At 43.0% G+C, this 20910-nt stretch overlaps 1 protein-coding gene across 1 annotated transcript; it reads right to left on the minus strand.

The window, feature by feature from the left end:
• Positions 1 to 295: 295 nt before the first annotated feature.
• On the minus strand, positions 296 to 20841 carry ibtk (inhibitor of Bruton agammaglobulinemia tyrosine kinase). Its single transcript, XM_076736749.1, has 29 exons — positions 20669 to 20841; positions 18956 to 19851; positions 18660 to 18756; positions 17971 to 18095; positions 16125 to 16235; positions 15071 to 15241; positions 14721 to 14838; positions 14135 to 14315; positions 13459 to 13582; positions 12957 to 13134; positions 12472 to 12625; positions 10901 to 11285; positions 10510 to 10766; positions 10335 to 10421; positions 10136 to 10218; positions 9921 to 9958; positions 9690 to 9786; positions 9473 to 9574; positions 8977 to 9094; positions 8590 to 8650; positions 8194 to 8321; positions 7802 to 7914; positions 7539 to 7684; positions 7123 to 7241; positions 6729 to 6827; positions 6427 to 6582; positions 4770 to 4964; positions 1953 to 2085; positions 296 to 1512 (listed from the first exon to the last, which is right to left on the minus strand). The coding sequence occupies exons 2-29, from the start codon at positions 19277 to 19279 to the stop codon at positions 1387 to 1389; spliced, it is 4026 nt and encodes a 1341-aa protein (XP_076592864.1). The 5' UTR covers positions 19280 to 19851; positions 20669 to 20841; the 3' UTR covers positions 296 to 1386.
• Positions 20842 to 20910: the final 69 nt, after the last annotated feature.

Raw genomic sequence — 20910 nt, forward strand, 5'->3', positions numbered from 1 at the left:
AATTACAGCCAATAAAATCCCTAAATCGCCACACTCGCTGTTCAGATCAGGGTCATCACAGTTAATCACAGGCTGAGACTTGATAATGGGCCTTTGCTCATGCAGGGCAGCTAAAGTGTCAGGAGACGGACAGATTAAATGTTATCTTTATTAGATGCAGTGAGAGCCACATTTCTCAGCTAAGGACCAAGTTTCTGCTATTAAAAAGAAGCAAGGAAATAATTGAGAAAATGTAATTGATCTCTCTTTTCATTCTGTCCGCTGCCATCTAAAGTGAAACAGACAGGAGAGCGGATCATTCCACAGCTGAGATATTTTATTACATGCCATTTTCTCTTCACATCGAACACACACAAGTGGCATCTGAAGACGAGATCACATGGTCCAGATCTGAGGTACCAACCAAATTTAGCATCGACTCAAGCAAAAAGGCTGGCAAATGAAAGAAAATAATGAAGTGAAAAATGATATTTTAGCTGCTGTATCTGTGTGTGTGTCATCATTATTTGATAAAGGCACACCCCCTCCTCTAAAACACACGAGTGACAGTTTCAAAGGCTGGAAAGCCAGTTCCATACAATCAACCCTACCGAGCATTTACCATTCACTGTAACTGCATCTGCAAGTAATGTATCTCAAATATGAAAAACAGATTTCATTCATATTTAAAATACACACTCGCTGATTTCAGTAAGATTACCATGTCACTGCAAATCAGCTGAAGCAATCAGTCAAAGCGGTGTAAGTACCGGGCAGAGAAACGGAGCAGAAGAAACTAAACATACTGCCTCTGTAAACAGCTCACTTCACTTCGCTGATGCTCTGTCACAGTTGATAACTGGCACTCTTACTTTATTAATCACATTGTGCACTTCCACTGACTGAACACACACACACACGCACACGCGCCCGCGCCCTCGAGGTGATGTAGTTTGGACCCATTTTGTGGCAAGAACATTTCCATCTCTTTGGCAACTTTAACTTCACTTAAGTAACAATTATTTATTTGGGAAAGTTGGTTACTTTTTGTATTATCGGTTTGCCGAGTAAAGACCAAAATACATGTAGAGAGAAAAACATGTACACGTATTCTCAGGTCCAAAACGTCTCTTCATGACCACATTCAGGTATGAAAACCATTCACTCTCTTTCACGCACACAAACAAAATGTTGAGCAGCAATAAAGGAAACCTCAAAAGTAACACTGCTGAGACAAGTATAGATTTGCATCAAACCCCTTCTACGCGGTGCAGGATGGGTCAGAGGTGCATCTCATCACGGACTGATGGATCTGATGATGTTTCGGGGACGCTGCCAAAAATACAGAGTGACAACTGCAGGGGATTTTCTCACTTTAATGGTATGTAGCGGCTGTGCTATTGAACGTCAGTGTTTATTCCAGGTTGGGGCTGCTATAGGACCTCTGGAAGACCTCTCCACCACTATCAGCTCATCGGGGTTGTCATGCGCCTTATAATGGAACAGGAGGTCTTGGATTGCCCGCTCTTCAATCTACAAGGACAGAAAAAGACAAAAAAGGGAGATTGAACCGGGGACATTGTGGGCAACAAAAACCACACTTTATTTGAGGGTAAAAGCGAAAAAACGCTGACACAGAGCTTTATGATAATATGAATGTTTTGCATAATGACAACCAGAAAGCCACAGAAATCAAAAAGTGTTTTGTGAGGGCGCTGACAGAAGCCTGGAAACAGCTGGAAAATAGCAGTCACAGCACAAAACTGGAGGCACAGAGTGTGATGGGCATTAGATAAATGTCAGATAGGTAAAGAAAGGAGATGCACGCTGTGGCCATACCACCCTGAAACACCACCACCACGTTTTCCGCTTGGATGCTATACACACACATATACTATACGTTCGGTCATGGCAGGAGTGTGTACGCGTGGGTGAGTGTGTGAGCACTAACGCACACAGACAAGATGCGTTACCTGGATGAGTGCCAGCGGCTTCTCCCGGCTGCGGATCAGCGCGGCTTCCTGCTGCTTCTCCTCCTCCACAATGGAGGCAAAGGTCACCTGGGAGGGGACGGGAGGGCTGCCCACTGCTCCCAGCACCCAGGGCCTGAGGGGGAGACACACAGACAGGATGGGTATCAGTGCCTGTGCTCTGTAGGTGAAAGCAACAAGAGTCTTCAGTGTGTGGACAAAGGTTGAGTCAACTACTACTGACAAGGTCCTGTGTGTGAACGGCCGCCTGTCCACCTGGCTTTCACAGACCTCTTATACGATTACGACACTGGACTTAAGTTTAAGTACATCTCTATTTTACAATAGTGAGATGGCTCTTGTTAAAATTTTTACATGATCATTTCATAAACATATATGCAAGCGAGACTTTTCTGCTTGTTCTTCTTGACCTCAGTGATGCATTTAAGGCCAGTGACTGGGTTTCAATGATATCTGCAGAACAGCAGAGTTCAGATTTAAAGAATACACGACCTCAAATGGGGGTCCACAGGGTCTGAATCTTACAACCGTTGTAAACTCTAGTGAATGCTTCCAGTCACAGACAGGTCATATTATCTATAGAACCAATATTTCCTATCACAAATTTGCAGACGATACTCAAATTTATACACATCATCTTCTTGGAAAAACTTCCATAATGCTGAAAAAGTGATTCAGTGCACTGATCTGATTAATACCTGAAAGTCCCAGAACATTCCCCAATGCAAGAGGGGCAAATTTAGCATGCACTGGGTTTTCAGAGCTTTTTTTAGACATTACAAAATGTTCCTGCTTCTCCATCAATCACTAAGTAGCTTTGCACTGAAACGTAATGTTGACCTGCTTGTACAATATGAAACAGCCAGACCTCTCAGATCCTCTGCGAAGCATTTCTGTTCAGTCACTCGTTAACAGGAGAAGCTTCTCTGCTCTTTGCTCTCTGTGCACACTGACAACATTACTCACTGCCTTCTAATGTGTTTATTGCTCCTTTTCTGTTTCGTCTTCGTGTCAGGATTGTCTCTACATTTGTATACATATCCTCATGATACAACCATTTAATGTTTGTTTCCATTTCCCTTTAAAGCTTGTTTGTACAGTGCTTTGAAGGTGCTTTCTGTCATATAAACAAATTTTTTCACGCAAAAGATATTTCCCTAAAAACAGATTGCAAAAGACATTTCCTCAGTGAATATTTATATTCAGTGACTGTGGAAGCACACAACCTGTCCTGTCCCCGACCGTTTTTTATTCGACAGGACATGTAAAATACGAAGTGTCACACATACGACATGAGCTCCCCGCGATCTCATTTGCGTGCTCTTAAAGTGATTTACTGTTTCATAGTTGCTATGTGCGGGTCGGAGAAACATTGCATTAATAGTTTGTTATAAATGTGGGCAGAAACATTCCTAATCACTCACCATGATGCATGTTAAATTCATTAAAAAGCGGAAATTGTGAATGTGTGCTTGTATGTTAATCTGGCCAAGAGACACTGGAAATGTTCGCAGAAGACATGAGGAGAGAGAAAAAAAAAAAGCTGTCTGACTTTCAATCAAAGTGCACACATTATAAAGGCATCTGTATTCATTCTGACTTAGGTTATGGAAACACTGTCCCTTAAGGCAGACATGAGAACATATGAGGCTGCTGCTGCTTCCTGAACCTTGAACTCATCCATCTCTCTACTCATCCAACTACCAAGAGGAACCTGAAACCTGCTCCCTGTTCTGTATGATCTGTTGTGACATGAGGGCCGCCCTTATCAATACTGATTAACATCACCGTCTTCACCAGAGTGAGTGACTCACACAGCTGTTTAATATCTCTGTCTGCTGTGAAGATTGCAGCATGAAGCGTGGGTAAACATTTGGCAGAGGAAGCGCGATGTCAGATAAAAGAGACGCACTTCCAAAAGCTGAGGGTGATTAAGTTCGGTTTCAAGACTTGAAATGACTTCCCAGTTTAATTTTCTTTTTGCTGCACGTATGCACGCACGCACGCACGCATGCATGCACACACACACACACACACACAGACACACAGACAGTAAAAAGATAATCTGCTTTCATGGACAATTGCTGTATGCAATTCAAATAGAAATGCATATTTATGGACTGGAGCTCTCACTGCTGTGTGTGTGTGTGTGTGTGTGTGTATGTGTGTGTGTGTGTGTGTGCTGTGTTTGTCCAGCTGTTGTTGCGGATGCTGTAAAGGTCAGGCTGACTCAGTGTCTGCGGGCAGGTCAGCCCAGCAGTCTTGGGTCATTTTGAGCTGTTCACCTCCCTCAGACCAGAGCGTCACGCCTCTGTCTGAACTGAGGGGATCCAGTCAGTCTCCATGTTGTCCAGTCAGACTTGCAGACTTCAGTATGGTAGTATTTTTGGCTTTCCCTGGGGCATCAGGCTTAAATAAACATCCCTCTTTAGTTTCTCTTTTATTTCTTAATCTCAAAGTCAGTGCATGTTTGTGTCAGATCAGTGGTCTCACAAATATTTTTTTAGCAGTTTTGTGTTTTGGAATTTTTTCAATCTGATGACAGATGAGAATTTCAGCATGTTTAGATGAAGGCTTAGATAAGATATTGTAATGAGGTGAGATAGTATTAAAGGGAATGACTCAAGTTCACGTGATAGCCTGGGCTGCTGATTTTCGGCCATTTTATGACGACACCTCAACAGCGCCACCCAGTGGAAAACGGCAGAACAGAACTGGAGTCGTCAACCCTGTTGAGGTTGTTACCCTTCTCTTGTGTGTCTGTAGCGCAGTGCGTGTGTGTTATGTATAGATCTTCACCCTGTGGGTCTCTCTGGCTCGCTGCCTTCGCCACATTTGAATGTGACCCTTCTGGCTGCAGGAGTGACGGGGGACCCCTGGACACTTTGGCCCCTCTGGACTCCTGCTTGTCCCACTCTGATCAGCCGTTTCTCCTCCTCCTCCAACAGCGCCCGAAATGAGGATGAGGAGGGTGGGGATTGGACTGCTGTCGCCCTGCAGATGAAAAGGAATGACACAGGAACAAAAAGCACGTATGACGCATTAATTCACAATGAAAGTAAAAGTTGCACTTTTGTTGCTGTGGCTCCCAGGCAGACCTGCTGTGTAAGAAGCGTTGTACCTAAGAAGCTTAGGTACTCTAAAGCTGGGTTCAGACCACAGACACTTTGGGTGGAGTCATCCCCACCCCTCCTGACAATCGGAAGAGAAATCTGGTTTGGGACCTTGGTCTGTACCAATGTTTGGCCCAGATTATCTGGTAATATGAGGGGTTTACAGATCCTGTCTTAAAACTCGAGAACTGCTCACAGACTCATGAGGGCCATCACAGTTAAAATCTGGATGGTTACGTCAGTACTTTCTGAGCGGGACCACAAAAGCCAATGAAAGAACAGTCCCAGCTCAAAGTGTTAACAAGCTTTTGTTTTTTCTCTCTGTGAAGCATTACTACAGCATGCTGCTGCATCACATCAGTCTCCATTTTGTGTACATCTGCTTCCCCATGAGATCATGTGAGGTGGTGTATTATGCCCTCTGGCACAATAATCTAAATGTTATATAGTGTGTGATTCGCCATTATATTTAATTAATTAGAGTGGAAAACATCTGTGAAGTTTCTCCTTATGTGCACGCAATGCAAATCAGTTAGGATCTTCTAACTGCGTCGGTCTGAGCCCCACTTTAGTGTGAAAAATGCATATTCATGGGGATATGCTGTCCAGAACTCCTTTAAATCTACACTGTATAGGACTTATCGTCAACAGAACAACCATTATTCTGGAGCCAGAACTTACATTTTGTTTCCTGGAGAGGGGCTCATGTTTTTATTACTTTCTTGAGTGCAGATGTTTCTCCCCACAATGACAACATCTGACCACGCAAACACTACTTGGTACATTCAGAACTCTGTTACTAACATAAACATTATGTAGGAAACTGAGGAATCCTGGCTGAGATCTGATCACTTCCAGAGGTTCTGCTGCAGATTCAGATTACATTCTGATATTTCCTCTATGCTGTGTGTGATACATATGTGTCTGTGTTTGTTAAATAATGTTACAATCTCTTTGACCCATTCTCTGTTTGGCATCTATCTGCTTCCAACTTGTGTACTGCACTGTTGTGATTACTTAAGAGTTTTGCCTCAAGCCACCCACGCTAAAAATAAATGCAATCATGGAACTGTGATTACCTGAGGAATGGACATTAGTCCATTATTCACTCTTGTTTAAACTCTGATTTGGTCTCCACCAAGTCCTTCGCTAAATATCTGGCTTTTTAGCGTTTCCATTATGTTCACCGGCTAATCACTAACTTTGTCTGTCTGTTGTTAACATAAAAATACTGATTGGAGCCACTTTAAAACTAAATGTACCCATCAAGAGGAACCAGGAATTTATTTCTTGACAGCTGTGAGTAGTGGACAGTAGTCGTCCTCATAGTTGGGCTCACTCACCAGGCCTTCCCACTGCTTTTGGATGGAGTTACTGTGGGGGTTGGTTTGGATGCAGTGTACTCCACACTTGCCTCCTTGTTGGCTATTGCCAACATCTTCCTCTGCTTCTGGGACAATTTCGTGGGAACAGGGGAGTGCCTAATGCTGGCGCTGACACTGCAGACAGGAGGAAAATATATAATATAAAATATGTATTTATAGCTGAAGTGAAGAAATAATGCTCACCCGTGAGGCAATGCAGCTCACCTTCAAATTGAGCGACAGGATTTTGTAATAAGCAAGGTAAATTGGTGCTATCCTACCTTCCAGGGCTTTTAGGAGTTGCTCTGAGGGTCTGCACAGAGTTTGCCTCCATGTTCATAATGGTTCTCAGATCCAAGACTGGGGGTGGACGAGCAGGACTGCAGATTGTAATAACACAGTCAAACATACAGCTCAGTTTTCAATACTAATTTATTAACTGGGGATGAAAACATTTCCTTCTGTCTCTCAACCCCCTCATCAAAATCAAGTGGGAGGATATAAGGTCTGTTGTTAAAATCAGACTACCTTGTATCAAATCTCAAACCTAGCATTGATTTCCACCTTCTGAATGTTTTGTCCACAGTGTTTTTAGGAGCAGAAGGACAGAAAACCAACGAGACTGTAAGAATGAAGGGGATGTTTTACAATATAGGATCATTAGGTCTATCTTACCAGGGAAGGACTTTGGGGATGGTTTGTGGAGCAGACTTGGGGGGAGCTGGGAGGCAGTCCTTTGGAGAGGTAGGGGTGCTGGGTGGGGTCTTCAGCCTCTGACTGAAAGCCTTCTCATCCTGCAAATGATAAACCATAATTTTAGCTGTGATTCGCTGTATATTTGGAGTATTACATCCACCACTCCATGTGATGTAGGCACAGTTCTTCAATTATCTAACATGACCATACAAAGGCCAATGGATAACTTTGTCAGAAGTATAAACACAAGTTAATTATTACTTTGTGGAATCTTTTTTTCTGATGCAGAAGTCAGCAAGCAAAATATCAAGGCAGAAAAAAACACATAAACATCTGTTATATCAAGTCTGCATCAACATAAATCCATTGGACTGTTGTAGTGGTCAGAAATTAACCTCAGCTCTGTCATGGAAGACAGGTGACTGCATGTCTCTGGGACTTCCCACCCCCATGTAGCTCCCCTCTGAGTCGGAGGTGAGCAGCTCCTGCAGGGACTCTGTGGAGTTCGCCTTGCCTGACTTCACCAGCGATGTGGAGACCACTAAGAACAAAGACAGTGCATTAGTGAGATGATTACATATTACCCAACAACAACCTGACATTTCTGGAAGTTGATGGATTTGACGACAGTATATCCTCTCTGTGTGTTTAAGTATACCTGCAGCAGGGGGGCTTTGAATGATGTCAGACAGAGTGTAGCCTCCTGAGCTGTCAGAGCGTCGCCTTGCTTTCTTTTTAGCCTTCATTTTGGCCTTCTTTAACAGGATTTCCCTGGGGGGGATAATCATCAGCACGTATTTATTTAGGGCACCACATCTGAGAAGTTTAAGGGGGATTGCAAGGACTTACAGACAGCCTGGTTAGCGAGCTAACTTTAGGTTGAAACATGGAGCAGTTCAGACTGTTTTTTCTTGTCTGTATCTACATGAAAAGCACATTGATGTTTTTCTACAGATGATAAGAAAATACAAAACTCTGCACAGCAGCCAAATCAGAAAACCAAACCAATAAGAATCAATATGGAGACACTGAACGCTTCTTTATGCCCACCTGCAGGAGTGATCCAGTTCTGCTTCTTGTTTGGGGCTGAAAGCTGAGTCCAAATCCTCATCCTCGTACACACTGAGGTCAGGGGCACCAGGATATGGAGTAATAATCCTTTTTTGCATGGCTGGGATCTGAAAAAAACAAACAAAAATAAAACAAGTGAAAAAAATGCACCCTACCTGTATCTCCAGCATCCATCTGTCATTAGAACCTGAACCTGAACACATTTATATCTAAATCTGAGAACCATCATTATTGTATTTTTAGTTCTTTTCATGGTCACTTCATGACATGTTTCTGTACATTTCCCTGAAGATGTATAGTGTCTGAAGTTGCTGCATTCAGCTATAAGTTGCACATTGGGATGTTTGTTGTCAGGGGTGGGGCGGGGTGACTCACCATCCTCCTGTAGGCTGAAGAAAGCTCCACGAGCACATCATCACTAAGAATATCCAGCGCTCTGAGGGCAACACAAAAATACAGGGGCAGACACACACATGCATACAGATGAGAAAATATATTTTTACTTCCATTTTCTAGGGGATATGTCCTGCTGTACATCAGAATCTCCACGTCCTCAACTTCACTGAATACACATGAGTCTTGTACGTATCAATATATACTTCTGTCACAATGAACACTTTTACTAAGAATCATTACACCGCTCTGTTCAAAGCATTCTTCATGGGACCTTTGTGTAGTTATAAATACAAAAGTGATATTGAAATGCTGTGAATCAATTCATAAAAGATCGGTTTACATCGGTTTAGTTATTCTGATCCTCACCTTGACTCCAGCAGAGCGGCCATGTTGAGCACAATGAACTGGAGGCAGGAGAGTCTGAGCTGCTCCGCGTTGTACATGGCGGCAAACTCCAGCAGCTCTGCAGAATTCTTCAGAGTTACTGCGAAGAGCAAAGCAAGCAACTTCAATGATGAGCCACAGAAAATCGTTGAACAGTAGCAACTGTGACAAATATCTTCCATAACTTTCATTTGTAAAATTGTGTGGCAGTCACATCATTTATCATGGAAGAATTCAACATAAAACAGGAACACTATAACATAGTGATATTTAGAAGAACCCGACTGCCTTCAAGCGCACATTATTTAGAAATCAAGAATTCAAGTTTGTACAAAACTCCGTTCACAGTGTCTTGATAATGTAACTACTGTACATTGACTAATTCTACTCTTTGCTTCTCATCTTTAACCCCATCAAATTTTAGGTCAAAGTAACTGAAGCTGGCTGCAAGATGGAGGAAAATACAAACATAACATACAGTTCTCAGTGATGACGACCTCGCACATCTCCTTCAGTCGTGTGATCAGCAGCTGGTCGGCCACGACCAACACATTGCAGACAAACTCTACGTTCAGAGACTCTGTTGAGCAAAGAAAGAGGACAGTAAGTCCCGTCAATGTGTGCCTTTTGACTGTTATGTGTGTATTCAGCAACATCATTAAAAATACCAAAATCTGCTGTCAGTCAACATGTACCTTTAATGGTGGGAGACTCATCTGTATAAATATACTCCAGGATGACCTGCAGAATCTCTGAGCTAGTGGGCATCTCCAGTGCAGAGCAGGATGTGGCCTGAGGGGGGCGCAAGTCAGCATTATTATCAGTACCAGTATGGTCGTGTTCACAAAACCCACAAAGCACTTAGACCCATGAAACACAGGTTGTTGAATAAGACAGTAAGTATATGAAGTAAAAGGCTGGCACACCTCAATCCAGGGGTTTCCAAGCATACTACTGAAGTATTCTGCAGAAAACAAACAAAAACAAGAGTGAAAACCTTTGTGTCTCCCTCTTTGTTGCTCCAAATCATCCAACTTTCAAGGTATGTTCATGCAAAATAACAACTTGTATTCTCTATCAATATGAATGAATGACAACATCTGCGTATTTGCTTCTTTGGTAATGTGCAGATCCATCTTACCAAGTCTTGCACAGAGGACACTTTTGTGACATGGAAACTCTTTCCCGTCGTCAGATTTCAGAGTAACGTCACAAAGATAGGAGCTGTACGAACACAAGGCAGAGATATTTCAGACAATCTACTTTTTCATGTCAAGCTCGTTATTTACAATCTAATCTCTAACTACAAATGATTGGGTTAACTGCAATCATACACGCACCATTTCTTCTGGAAGAATTTGGGTTTGGTGCCAGTTTTCTTGTTTATAACGTTGATCTTTCCACTTTCATATTTGACTCCATCCAGTCTGTGCAGGAGCAGAGAAAGCATGATTAACAAGAAATCACACTAAATCTGATCTTGCCTCAAGATCTAGAGCACGCTCGGTCTCTCACCGTGCAGAGAGGCTTCCCAGGCCCAGCTTTTTCGCAACACCCTGAAAGGCTTTCACGGGGTTGACCCCTCCCTCGTTGGCCCCGGCCTTGTCACCTTTGCCTCCTTTCCCCTTCTTGCCAGGCTTGGCACACTTGCTCTTGGCCTTGTCACCGTCTTCTTTGGCTGCAGTGGGAAGGGAGCGGTACACCTCGAGAGCTGAACGACTTCTCAGGCCCAAGTCCTGCAGGCTGCTGATAAGCCTCTCCTGCTCTGAGTCCTGGCCAAGACAGGACGAGACAGTGGAAGACGGTTTTCAGGAAATAACCACAGCTCTTCAAAGCTCGTGCAAATATACTGTATATACTAAGGCAATAGTGAATAGAACTTTGGGGATTGTTGTCTTTTCCTCACCTGGTTTTGTCCCGTCGAGGCCCCTGAGACTCTCGGCCGGGCCCCGTGCACCAGCAGGTCACAGGAGTCTGTGTAGATGAAGTGCAGGGCGTATTCTAGCATATCCGCTGGGATCTTCTCCAAAATGATTAAATCGCAGCCCACGGCATCTTCGCTCTTCCTCACTTCTCCATCGAGCTCCTCATCGACCCCGCAGCGTTCGGACATGAACTGCTTCCGGAAGAATTCGGACCTCATAGACAGGATGTACTTGTGGGCCGGGAAGGTGCGATCACCAGCCTGAAGGGTCACATCGTGGATGCTGTCCATTTCATCTGCCTCATCAAGAAGGCTCCGGAAGTGTTGGGAGAAGCAGGATGGAGAAATGATGGGGATCTCATACAAGCTGGATTCAAGATAAATGTTGGACATCATTGTACAATCATCATTTGGGTGATCGTCTGCAACACCTGAGTGATAATTGGACTGGGGGCAACACATCTATAAAAAGCCAGGAGCTTATTTAGGTAAACAGAAAAGATAGAGAGCAGACCTTTCCAATAACAAGATAACAATGTCTATCAAACAGCAAATGCAGAAAAATCATCATATCACTAAAAGAACAGTAGCATAATAAAAAATGGGGCTTCCATGCTGTAACACTGGCTCCAGTAAAGCAGTGTATGTTATCAGTGGGGAAGAGATCTAAAAATAAAGACAATTAGAACCAACCAGATAAGATAAATAGTCCACCATTTAGCATTATGCCAAACGGGCTAAATGTGCCAACATAACATTCAGTGGTAAGTCATTATCGAGTCTCTGGGGAGATAATGCTTTTAAAGTCAATGCTTTTCGCTTCCCAGCTCGAGAGGCAGGTTTCCACCTCTAGATGGCAGAGCTAGATGCCTGAACTGTAACATGGGAATATGTTGTATATTTCCTAGGTATTCTTTGTAATTTCTCTAACTATTGTTCAAACTGTCTTGATGTATGACCAACATACAGTGTAGTTGGACACAAGGACCTCAAACACGGTCACACTGGTTTTGTTTTATTTTATTGTGGGTAATACAAAGCATGTTTCAATGATGTTGTAACATTGCTTATAATAACCACATGACTAATGCAAAAAGATTAGAATTATTAATGATTTAATAATCACAGAATCGAATGAGGATGATGACTAGGAGGAATAAAAGGTCACATTTTTCTTCAGATGATCCTCCCTGGGGGATCATTTTCCCTCCTCTGGCCACTGATTACGACTGTCTGTTCCTTAAAAATCACCCTGTGGTGTTTTCATAGATTTATTTCCTCCAGTTCAATTATCATTCAAGTGTCACTCACTGAAGGTTTAACACCCTCTTTACACAGGATGTGTGTTTAAGCTTCTGTTTCACGTCAGCCTGCCTTTCATCTGCCTGCTTACAGTTTTATCAATGCAGCTGTCAACACTGGCTGCAAAACAGCCCGCACTTCACTCAAGTTTCACATATGTAATTATTCCTAAAATACATTTTCTACAGGTGTGTGAACATAAGTGCACCATCGTGTGAAGCGTTTGCTATGCTTCAAGGGAGATATCCCACCTTGTTTTGGGGTCGGACTGAAGCACGCCAAAATTTCGGCCTTTAGAGTCCATGGTGATGCTGACAGCTCTGTGGACGTACGGGAGTTTCTCCAGGCGGATTCGCTCATATAGCGTCCCAGCATCTGAATGGCCACAAACCTCCACGCTGACCTCTGCATTACAAGCGTGTAAATCAGATTTCAACACTAACAAACTCGCTTTAATGCTGTTTTTTAGCAAATCCTTTTTACTTGACTGCTGTTTGTGCTGTCTCTTCTAATCCATGTACACTTGTGCTGCTGCTTGATGTCCAATAAACTTCAAATGCGTATGTTTAGGTCACATTTTCAGAAATGGCGATACAAATCTAAGGTTTAGTATTGATCAAATTAAGCACCAGTGAAGTCCAATGAAAACTACTGAAATAATTCGAAACATCAGCTAAAAGTTGCAAAACAATGACCAACTTTATGATTCAATATACCATGTTCCTAAATTGCTCACCTTTCTTCTCCCCGTACTTCTTATATTCCCCAGCCCACACGCCACTGAAGCCTTCCCCCTCCTGAGTCACAAACATCATGCTGTTCTTGCTGAGAGCTATGTCCGACATGAAAACCTGACGCCCATACGCCCACCGGCACTGTCTCACCGAGCTGCCACAGGAACGCCAGCAAAACACCTGACAGAGAGAGGGAAACGGAGGAGGGAGAAAATTTAAGGAAAGTTACAACAACACAAGCCTTAGTCACCATTTACATCTATGGGACCCCATATAGCTGGCCTGAGTTGGGATTGTATAACTATGTACTTGCACCATAGGTTAGATAACAAGAGGCCAACTAAAGCAATGTTAAAAATAACAATGTTATACCTTCTCTCACTGTGTAACATGACACAGAAGTGAAACTAAACTTTTTACTGATTCCGGCCAAATTATTAAGTAACGCTTCTCCCTCGCAGGAGCCTAAATAAAAGAATGACAAGTATTCCTAAATGCACTCACCCTCCCAGCTTCATCTAATGCCAAGATCGCCACCTTTTCCCCTCCTCCCTCGTTCAGGATCTGTGGAACCACACGGTGGTCCAGGTTACCACCGCTCACCAGAACCTTCTTGATGTTCAGCTGCCTGAAAGACCCCAATCAAAATCAAAGAAGATGAAGTGCTGACGGCACAAGCATAATACACTATGCTCATTCAGCTGAATATCAGCACTGCTGATTTCTTCAAAATCTGCATTCAGGCAAATCCCATGTTCTGTCATTGCTATTTAACAGACACAACACTATGCAAATCAAAGAAAAAGATAACACAACTCTTTCTAGTTTAGTGGGTGATTCAGTATCTGCTGCCACTGAAACTAGGTCTGATTAGAACACCGGAGGTGATGCAGAACGTACAGCTGTGCTTGAAAAGGCTGCGCATGCCAATCAGATTTAGAAGCAGGGAAGAATGCAGAGTACAACCTTTAATTCTTTACAGATTACATCTTTACATTTTTCTGTCTGATATCACAAGATGCAGTCTTATGTTAGGAATGAATACTACGTATTAACAAGAAATTTGCCCACGTCTGTTATGGAATGACTTGATATCACAGACTGACTGTTAAAAGTCTTTCAATGAAATGCAATCTTCAGTCATTTTGTGCACTGTAGTAAGTCGCTCTGTCATATTCACCTCGAAGCCATTTTCTTGCACTGGTAGTCAGCCAACAGGTAGACGTCCCCCTTCTCGGTCACAACTACTGTTGCTCCATCACTAGCTGCTGCCATGGCTATGGTAACATCCTTGTGGTGCAGAGCTGATACCTGCCGGGGGGCTGTCACACACTTCTCTCCATTAGGATCCAGCAGGTAACCTGGAGATCAACACACAGTGAGGGCAAAATATACTGTATGTTCACTGATCAAGATGCCCATAAGAAGTGTGTGTGTGTGTGTGTGTGTGTGTGTGTTTATTCATTTTATTGGTCTTTTGCTAAAAAAATATAAACAAAAATCACATAATAGCCTTTTGTGTCATCCACATCCGATATGATGGAGGTCTTCCCTCCTCACCATACCTCTCTCCTACAGAAGTAAATAAACATTTGTACCATTGCACCATCGCAACAAGATCATTATTCATCCTTGCTAAAAATATTAGCAAAATGTTTTTCCTCTGGTGTGGTTACACTTCACACACACACTTACAACGACTGTTCAGCCACATTACGTATCTTTTGTGACAGTGGCTTTGCTGACATTTCAGTGTTGAGACTTACCCAGCTGGCCTCCGTTGAGTCCTATTGTGTAGACAGCCTCCCTGGTCCACAGCACTGTGTGGAACCTTCCAGCTGCAACACCAATCACTGTCCTGCCTTTAAGCATCTTGGAGAACACCTGCATACACAGCACGTTACACAGACAATGAAACTAAAGCAGAATTTGCAGAATTGAAGAGATTCTACACTTAACATTGAAGATAAGACTCAAAGCAGAGGTTGTATAAAATACTAATCAGTCTCAAATAGAAACTTGCATACTGCAAAACAGAGACGAAGGCAAGATTGAAGAAGTCCTCATGCACTGTCATTTCATTCACCAAAGCATAAGCCTCCCTGCTGCTTCCTACCTGCTTAGGGACATGTGCTGAGGCGGGGGGTGGAGCCAGGCCGAGCTGGTGAAAGGTGTTGAGGCCAAAAGTATAAACGTAGCCTTCTTCTGTCAGCACCACCGTGTGGTCTTTAGCTGCTGCCACCTGGGAGCAGTGGTGGGACATCAGACCCTCCACCATCCTCGGAACCTATGGAGAAGGAGTGAGGAGGAGAGGACAATGAAAAGACTGTGTACAGAAATTTAAACAGCCTGAGCTCACTCTTCAGGGTCAAAAGGCATCTCTTTGGGTTGGATCGAGGTATTGACGTTTGCAGAGGTTCCTCTACATTTACTTTTGATTGAATTTTTAGCACCAGGCTAATACCCTGTGTATAATACTGCCTTAATTCCAACTCTTTGCCAGCGGTCACTCAAATGGCAGTGTCCCAGCAGGAGTCCTGGTGTTTTCTGCTCTGCTGAATTCATTTGCTGCAGGCAAATGTAGTCTATATTCTTCTTGTTGTGAGCAAATTCCATGAATCTCATATATCTATATTCTTCCTTTACAAAACTTACATTGGCCTGTTAAGAAGTGTTAACTCCACTATTTGTTTATTACCCAGGTCACAGTTTGTGATGGTGTTATAAAGGACTTTTTTGTATTGAAAAGTGCATCAAATATTCTTCCCCCTCGTGTTTGTAAATGGGCTGGTCAAAGCATTAGAAACATCTCTCAATATGATGCAGCTTCAGGCATTTAACCATGGAGGCAAACAGCACATATCCATTCTGTGTTTAGAGCCAGTGGCTGAGGTCAGGGAGGAGCAGCCACTTTTATCAGTGGTGGACAACATGACTGGCTGAAATTGATTAATTAATATTTACTAACAGGCTTTTAAAGCCACGTTGGCTAAGTAAACACAACCTAAATTGACCATCCTTTAAAAGTAATAGCTTTTTTTCAGCCTGACAATCTTCATCTCAAGTTTGTCAACCTACACACTAAAACTGAAGCAGAGACATCAGTTCACAATATATTTAAAAATATGTTACATCCGGTCACTAAAATAATGCCCTATGACAAGTCTCACCAGATAAGTCTGTTCATCTCCGTGGCCAAGTCGTCCTCCCTGTCCATGGCCGCAGGTGAACACCTGGCCTTTCTGAGACAGGAACACAGAGTGGAACTTACACAGGACCACCTACGGGGAGAAGAGGTGAGTAAATACATCAGTGACTTTCTTGTTTTTGTTAGAATTATTTTTTTTAGATATTACATAATCATGTTATAAGGAAAAAGGTTTGAAGTCTGTGCTGATTAAGGCTCTTGTCATTCTAATTTTGACCCCATAGCAGAGGCTACGATGCGTCTCTTTCCATGTCGCTCAGCCAGGTCCTCCTGTAGTGATAGTAAAACACTATGCCAATAAAAGGCCAGAGCACAAGTGGAAAAGCAAACATCATTACTAATACATTGCTCCCATCAAGCTTTCAATAGAGCACAGGGATGTTTCCCGAAGTATCACATTGATGTGGACATTCACACACATGCATACACACCAGTGTAGTTCATTTAATTAAAAACATGTCATTGTGGAATTAATATTTAACCTCTGGCACCTGCTGGATTGGGCTAAGAAGACAAAGACTACATGCAGTGCCACTGGGTCATTGTGTGGTCATGAAATCAGATCCATCTGTCCCCCACTAGGCTTTATGAAATTACTCTGCATAACAAGCCTTGCTGGATAAACCCCTCAAACACGGGTTTCTTCCATAAACACCAATAATACGGTAACACAAAGCTCCAATTCATAATTTCTTCACAAATACACAAACCACATACAAATGTCTGAAGAACAGATTAAAACGACAGCGTATCAAACACGCTCGTTCTGCATTACTTAATCTACTATTACTTGCACCTGTTGTGTACACACATCACTGGGGGGTGGTTGCACTGGAGCCAGTAGCTATATTAATCACACTAAGAGCACCCACATGACAAATACATGAAATTGTAGCTAGGCTGGCACAGTGTAGCAGCATGGTTTAACTATGCACAGACCAGCTCAACAAAGTCCCAAATTAAGATTACACAGGACAAGACAAAGCTTATCAGTCGTTGCCTGACACAACAGCTATGCCCTCTGTTTGACTCAGTCAAACAACCCACTGATGGTTTCTTTTTCCCTGACACCGAGTCCACAGCTAACCAAGAACAATGTTTATGTTTTACTACAGCAGGCTTAATACAATAATGAACAATGGCTGTAAAACCACTAACTTCATTCATTTATCAAAAAGACAATTTAAAACTCTTCAGCATAACCAAAATTTCTACATCTGTGTTTTCGCCTAGAGAAGAGGTAATGAGTCAGTACGAGCAAAGCCTTAAGAAAAAAACAGTTTTTCCAAATGCTGATTTACCCTGAAGAGAAGGTTGTGTAATACAGGACTCTGGGGAGGGAGTGTTGTGCTGGCTTACCCAGGTGGTGTGTCTTATCTGGAGTACCCATGTGCATTGCCTTTTTTTTTTTTTTTTAAATATAAAACATGTTGGCACAGAGTTGAAGCATCCTCCACACGGCTTCAAACCCCACTGGGAGCGTTTCACAAGCAGAGCATTTTGCCTGCCTGATTTTGTTGACTTGCTCAGATTTTGCTGATTCTGTCATTTTCCCTTGATATTTGTGCTTCTACCACGGGTAAGTCGTCTTCATGGTTAAAATGGTTTTAAAAAGACACCATTTCATTGTGTTTATTGTTTATGTACATGTCTAGAATGGCCGCAATTAGCTCTATTGGAGGGGTCACCAACAGAAAGTGCCCTTTGGAATTTAGGGGTTACTGGTGTGACACAGGGAGGGGGGGGGGATCGGTAGGGAAGACCTACACACTCACTGCTGAGACAGCAGCAGCGTGCTGTTAGTCTACCTGCTTGATGTAAACTCCAGTCCTGGCAAACACATCCACAAGCTCAGGGTGCTGTCGGCTCTCCTGATTACCGTGCCCGAGACTGAAATTAGTATTGTTTCCCCATGTGTACACTTCAGTTGGGTCTGTAATGAGGAAGACAACACAATTACATGCACAGCCATAACACTGCTTCAACCTTGAGCTTGATTTAACCACTGGACTTTTCAAAGAGGCATTTAGAAAAGAAACACAAGGCAGTACAAAAAGACAGTTCAATTTGATTTGAAAGAGTAAATAAAATAAGAGGATAAATAATAAGATAAAATAGAAGAAAGCAGATAAAGCAGAAGGGTGTCATGTTCATCCACAGTGGGTACCAAATCCTCCACACGTCTTTCACATAGATAATCTGAAGCGCACTGGGAGAATTAAATCCCATATATGTTCACATGTGAAATGCATCATTAAACTGAACGAATCATGATGCTAATTAATTACCCTTCTGACTCCACTTCAAAACTGTCATATTGACAACAATGCTAAAAAAAACTATTCTTTGTAATGATGAAGGCCACGAGCTCAAACATGTTGATCTCACAATAAAATTGCTCCTTACATTATAAGCTCTATGCACTTTGGATTTAGGTGAAGTTAAGCCAGAACTTCCCACTCAACTTCAGTGCAGAAGTCATTCTTGCTTTTCTTACCGGTGTTTTTGAAAACTACATGTGATGGTCGGTCCTTCATTACAAGGTCCAGGACAGAGAGGCCCTCCTTGTCCTGGGTGGAGAGGAGTCCCGCATGCTGAAACGATGCCAAGAAAACAAAGATATTCAAAGTGAAGTCAAATTCTTGAAAATCAGCATGGATTAATTTTCATTTTCCTTTGACGGTACCACAAGTTACTTTCCTTATCACTGCATTACTTGACTAATTTGGCAAATGGGACCATTTGGAAAACCGTGAAACAAATGGCGAACACATTTAATGATTCAATACATACTTTGACCAGCGATATGAGGCAGTGAATCTGTCCATAGAACGCGCTGCGGTGCAAAGCAGTCCAGCCAGACTCTTTATCCTTCAACATCAAATCGGCATTCTTAATCTCCAGCAGCCACTCCAGTAGGGCCTTCTTTCCCAGAGAAGCTGCCAGGTGCAGGGCGGTGCGACCGAATGCATCCCGCAGGGTGGCCGCATTGTGGCAGTGTGACGTCAAGAACGCCCGCAGCTGCCCCTCAGAGCCGCTCGTCAGCGCTGCCACCACCTCATCTGCATGCTGCTGTGAGCGGCATTTGGGGGTGCAGTCCGGCAGTGCCAGACTCATCCTGACCTCCACCCACTCTTCACAGTGTGAACCCTGCTCCCCTTTGTATTAGTCCCTCTGACGGCTACCACCCACAATTGCAAACAATCTCAAAAATGATACGATGTGAGTTAAACCAAAAACACTAAACCTGCGTACTACGGCAGAGCTGCTCTCCAAGAAGAAAAAAAAAAGTGTCAACAAAAGGTGGAAATGGTTTGGAGTGCTAGAATTGTGCTTGTGTTGAGGTTCCACCGCACCCTAGCGACTCCAGAGTCTTTCTATGACTTGTGTCAGTCCACCATTTCAACCAAGAACTGAACACAAACTAAGGTGCTTGTAGCATACGATGGCATCAAGAATTCAATAAATACAAAAGCTCTTGTGCGTTTTATACAAAATTGTACATATCAATGTTTGCAAAAATAGTTTCTCCTCTATACACTCTTTGATAATTTACAAAAGGCAACAGTTTCAACAGCCCTCTGACGTCCACGTCCAGCAGTCCAACCATCACACTTGAGGGGAAAGGCACCCTTCCCCCCCCAAAATTCTCCCTTCACTTTTCAAAACTCCATAATTGTAGAGTGCACCTGAGGAAGAAAAGTAGAGAGTTATCACCGAGACACAATGGCCAACAGTCGCACAGTGTGCATATGTGCAAAATAGAAGTCCAGCTCTGCATGCAGGATGCAGCAATGAGACGAGATCCAAAAGTGCAGTTGTAAAGGTCAGAGCAAGTTTGGCCTAATAACAGACTCCAGAGGCACACGTCAGCTGAGTCTTTGATAAGGCTGTGCAAATAAGATAGACGGCTATTCGATTGGCACTTTGCATATAACATTACTAAGCAAACGGGCAGTGTTTTGTGACGAAAGCGCACTAACATCAAAAAGAGAGCTTCTAAATTCTGACCAAACAGCAGGATTATGTAACAGGCTAAGTTAGCCGAATAAAATTAGCTTCTTTAGTTTTCTGTGTTGGGTGAAGCTTTCATTCCACCACCTCGGTTCCGCATTAAGAAAATTGGTTTATTGAAGACAGTCTAAACTCATTTCTTTATTGGAATGAGGCTGACCGATACAAATTCCCACACAGTGTTTGGCGACTACGTTCACTTGCTAGCGAGCTGTGCATACGCACTGCTACTTGGTATTAGGTCTTAGTAGCAGTATAACGCTACACATCGACGCCCATCATAAGCCGCTATGTATTTTTAAATCTGGCTGCTAACACCTAGCGTGGGGAAAAGGACGTATAAAAGAAGAGGTCTGGGAAAGACTGCTAAGTGTAGTTAGCTAGTGTTAGCTAATTCTACCCTGGCAGCTAGCTGTCTTAACTGACATCATCGACAGCTAACGTTAGCCAGCTGTTTTGCTGCAGGGAAATGAACGTCATATCAATGCTTACCTTCCGCTAGATAAAGAAAAAAGAGGCCATGGAGAAAGCTGCATCAACGACGTACATCCACTGTGTCATTACTACAAACAAGACAAACTAGCGGCTTTTTCACTGATGCCAATTTTGACAGGACCGGACGGTAAGCCTGAAGCCCTGCAGGTTAGGTAAAAACCCTCGGCAATATCGAGACTTCTGATTGGTCAGAGCGTGTACATCTCAATATTCTATTGGTTTAGTTTTGTGGGCGTTAG

Source organism: Chaetodon auriga, chromosome 8 (genome assembly GCF_051107435.1).
Source record: "Chaetodon auriga isolate fChaAug3 chromosome 8, fChaAug3.hap1, whole genome shotgun sequence".
Classification (NCBI taxonomy): domain Eukaryota; kingdom Metazoa; phylum Chordata; class Actinopteri; order Chaetodontiformes; family Chaetodontidae; genus Chaetodon; species Chaetodon auriga.

Bases quoted from the DNA above. Each gene is read 5' to 3' on its own strand.
- ibtk (XM_076736749.1), bottom strand. From the start codon at position 19,279: ATGAGTCTGGCACTGCCGGACTGCACCCCCAAATGCCGCTCACAGCAG. The intron at 14,316-14,720 runs GTAAGTCTCAAC...GTTGATCTCCAG, and splicing joins ACTCAACGGAGGCCAGCTGG to GTTACCTGCTGGATCCTAAT. The intron at 10,219-10,334 runs GTGCGTGTATGA...GTGTTCGTACAG, and splicing joins AAATTCTTCCAGAAGAAATG to CTCCTATCTTTGTGACGTTA.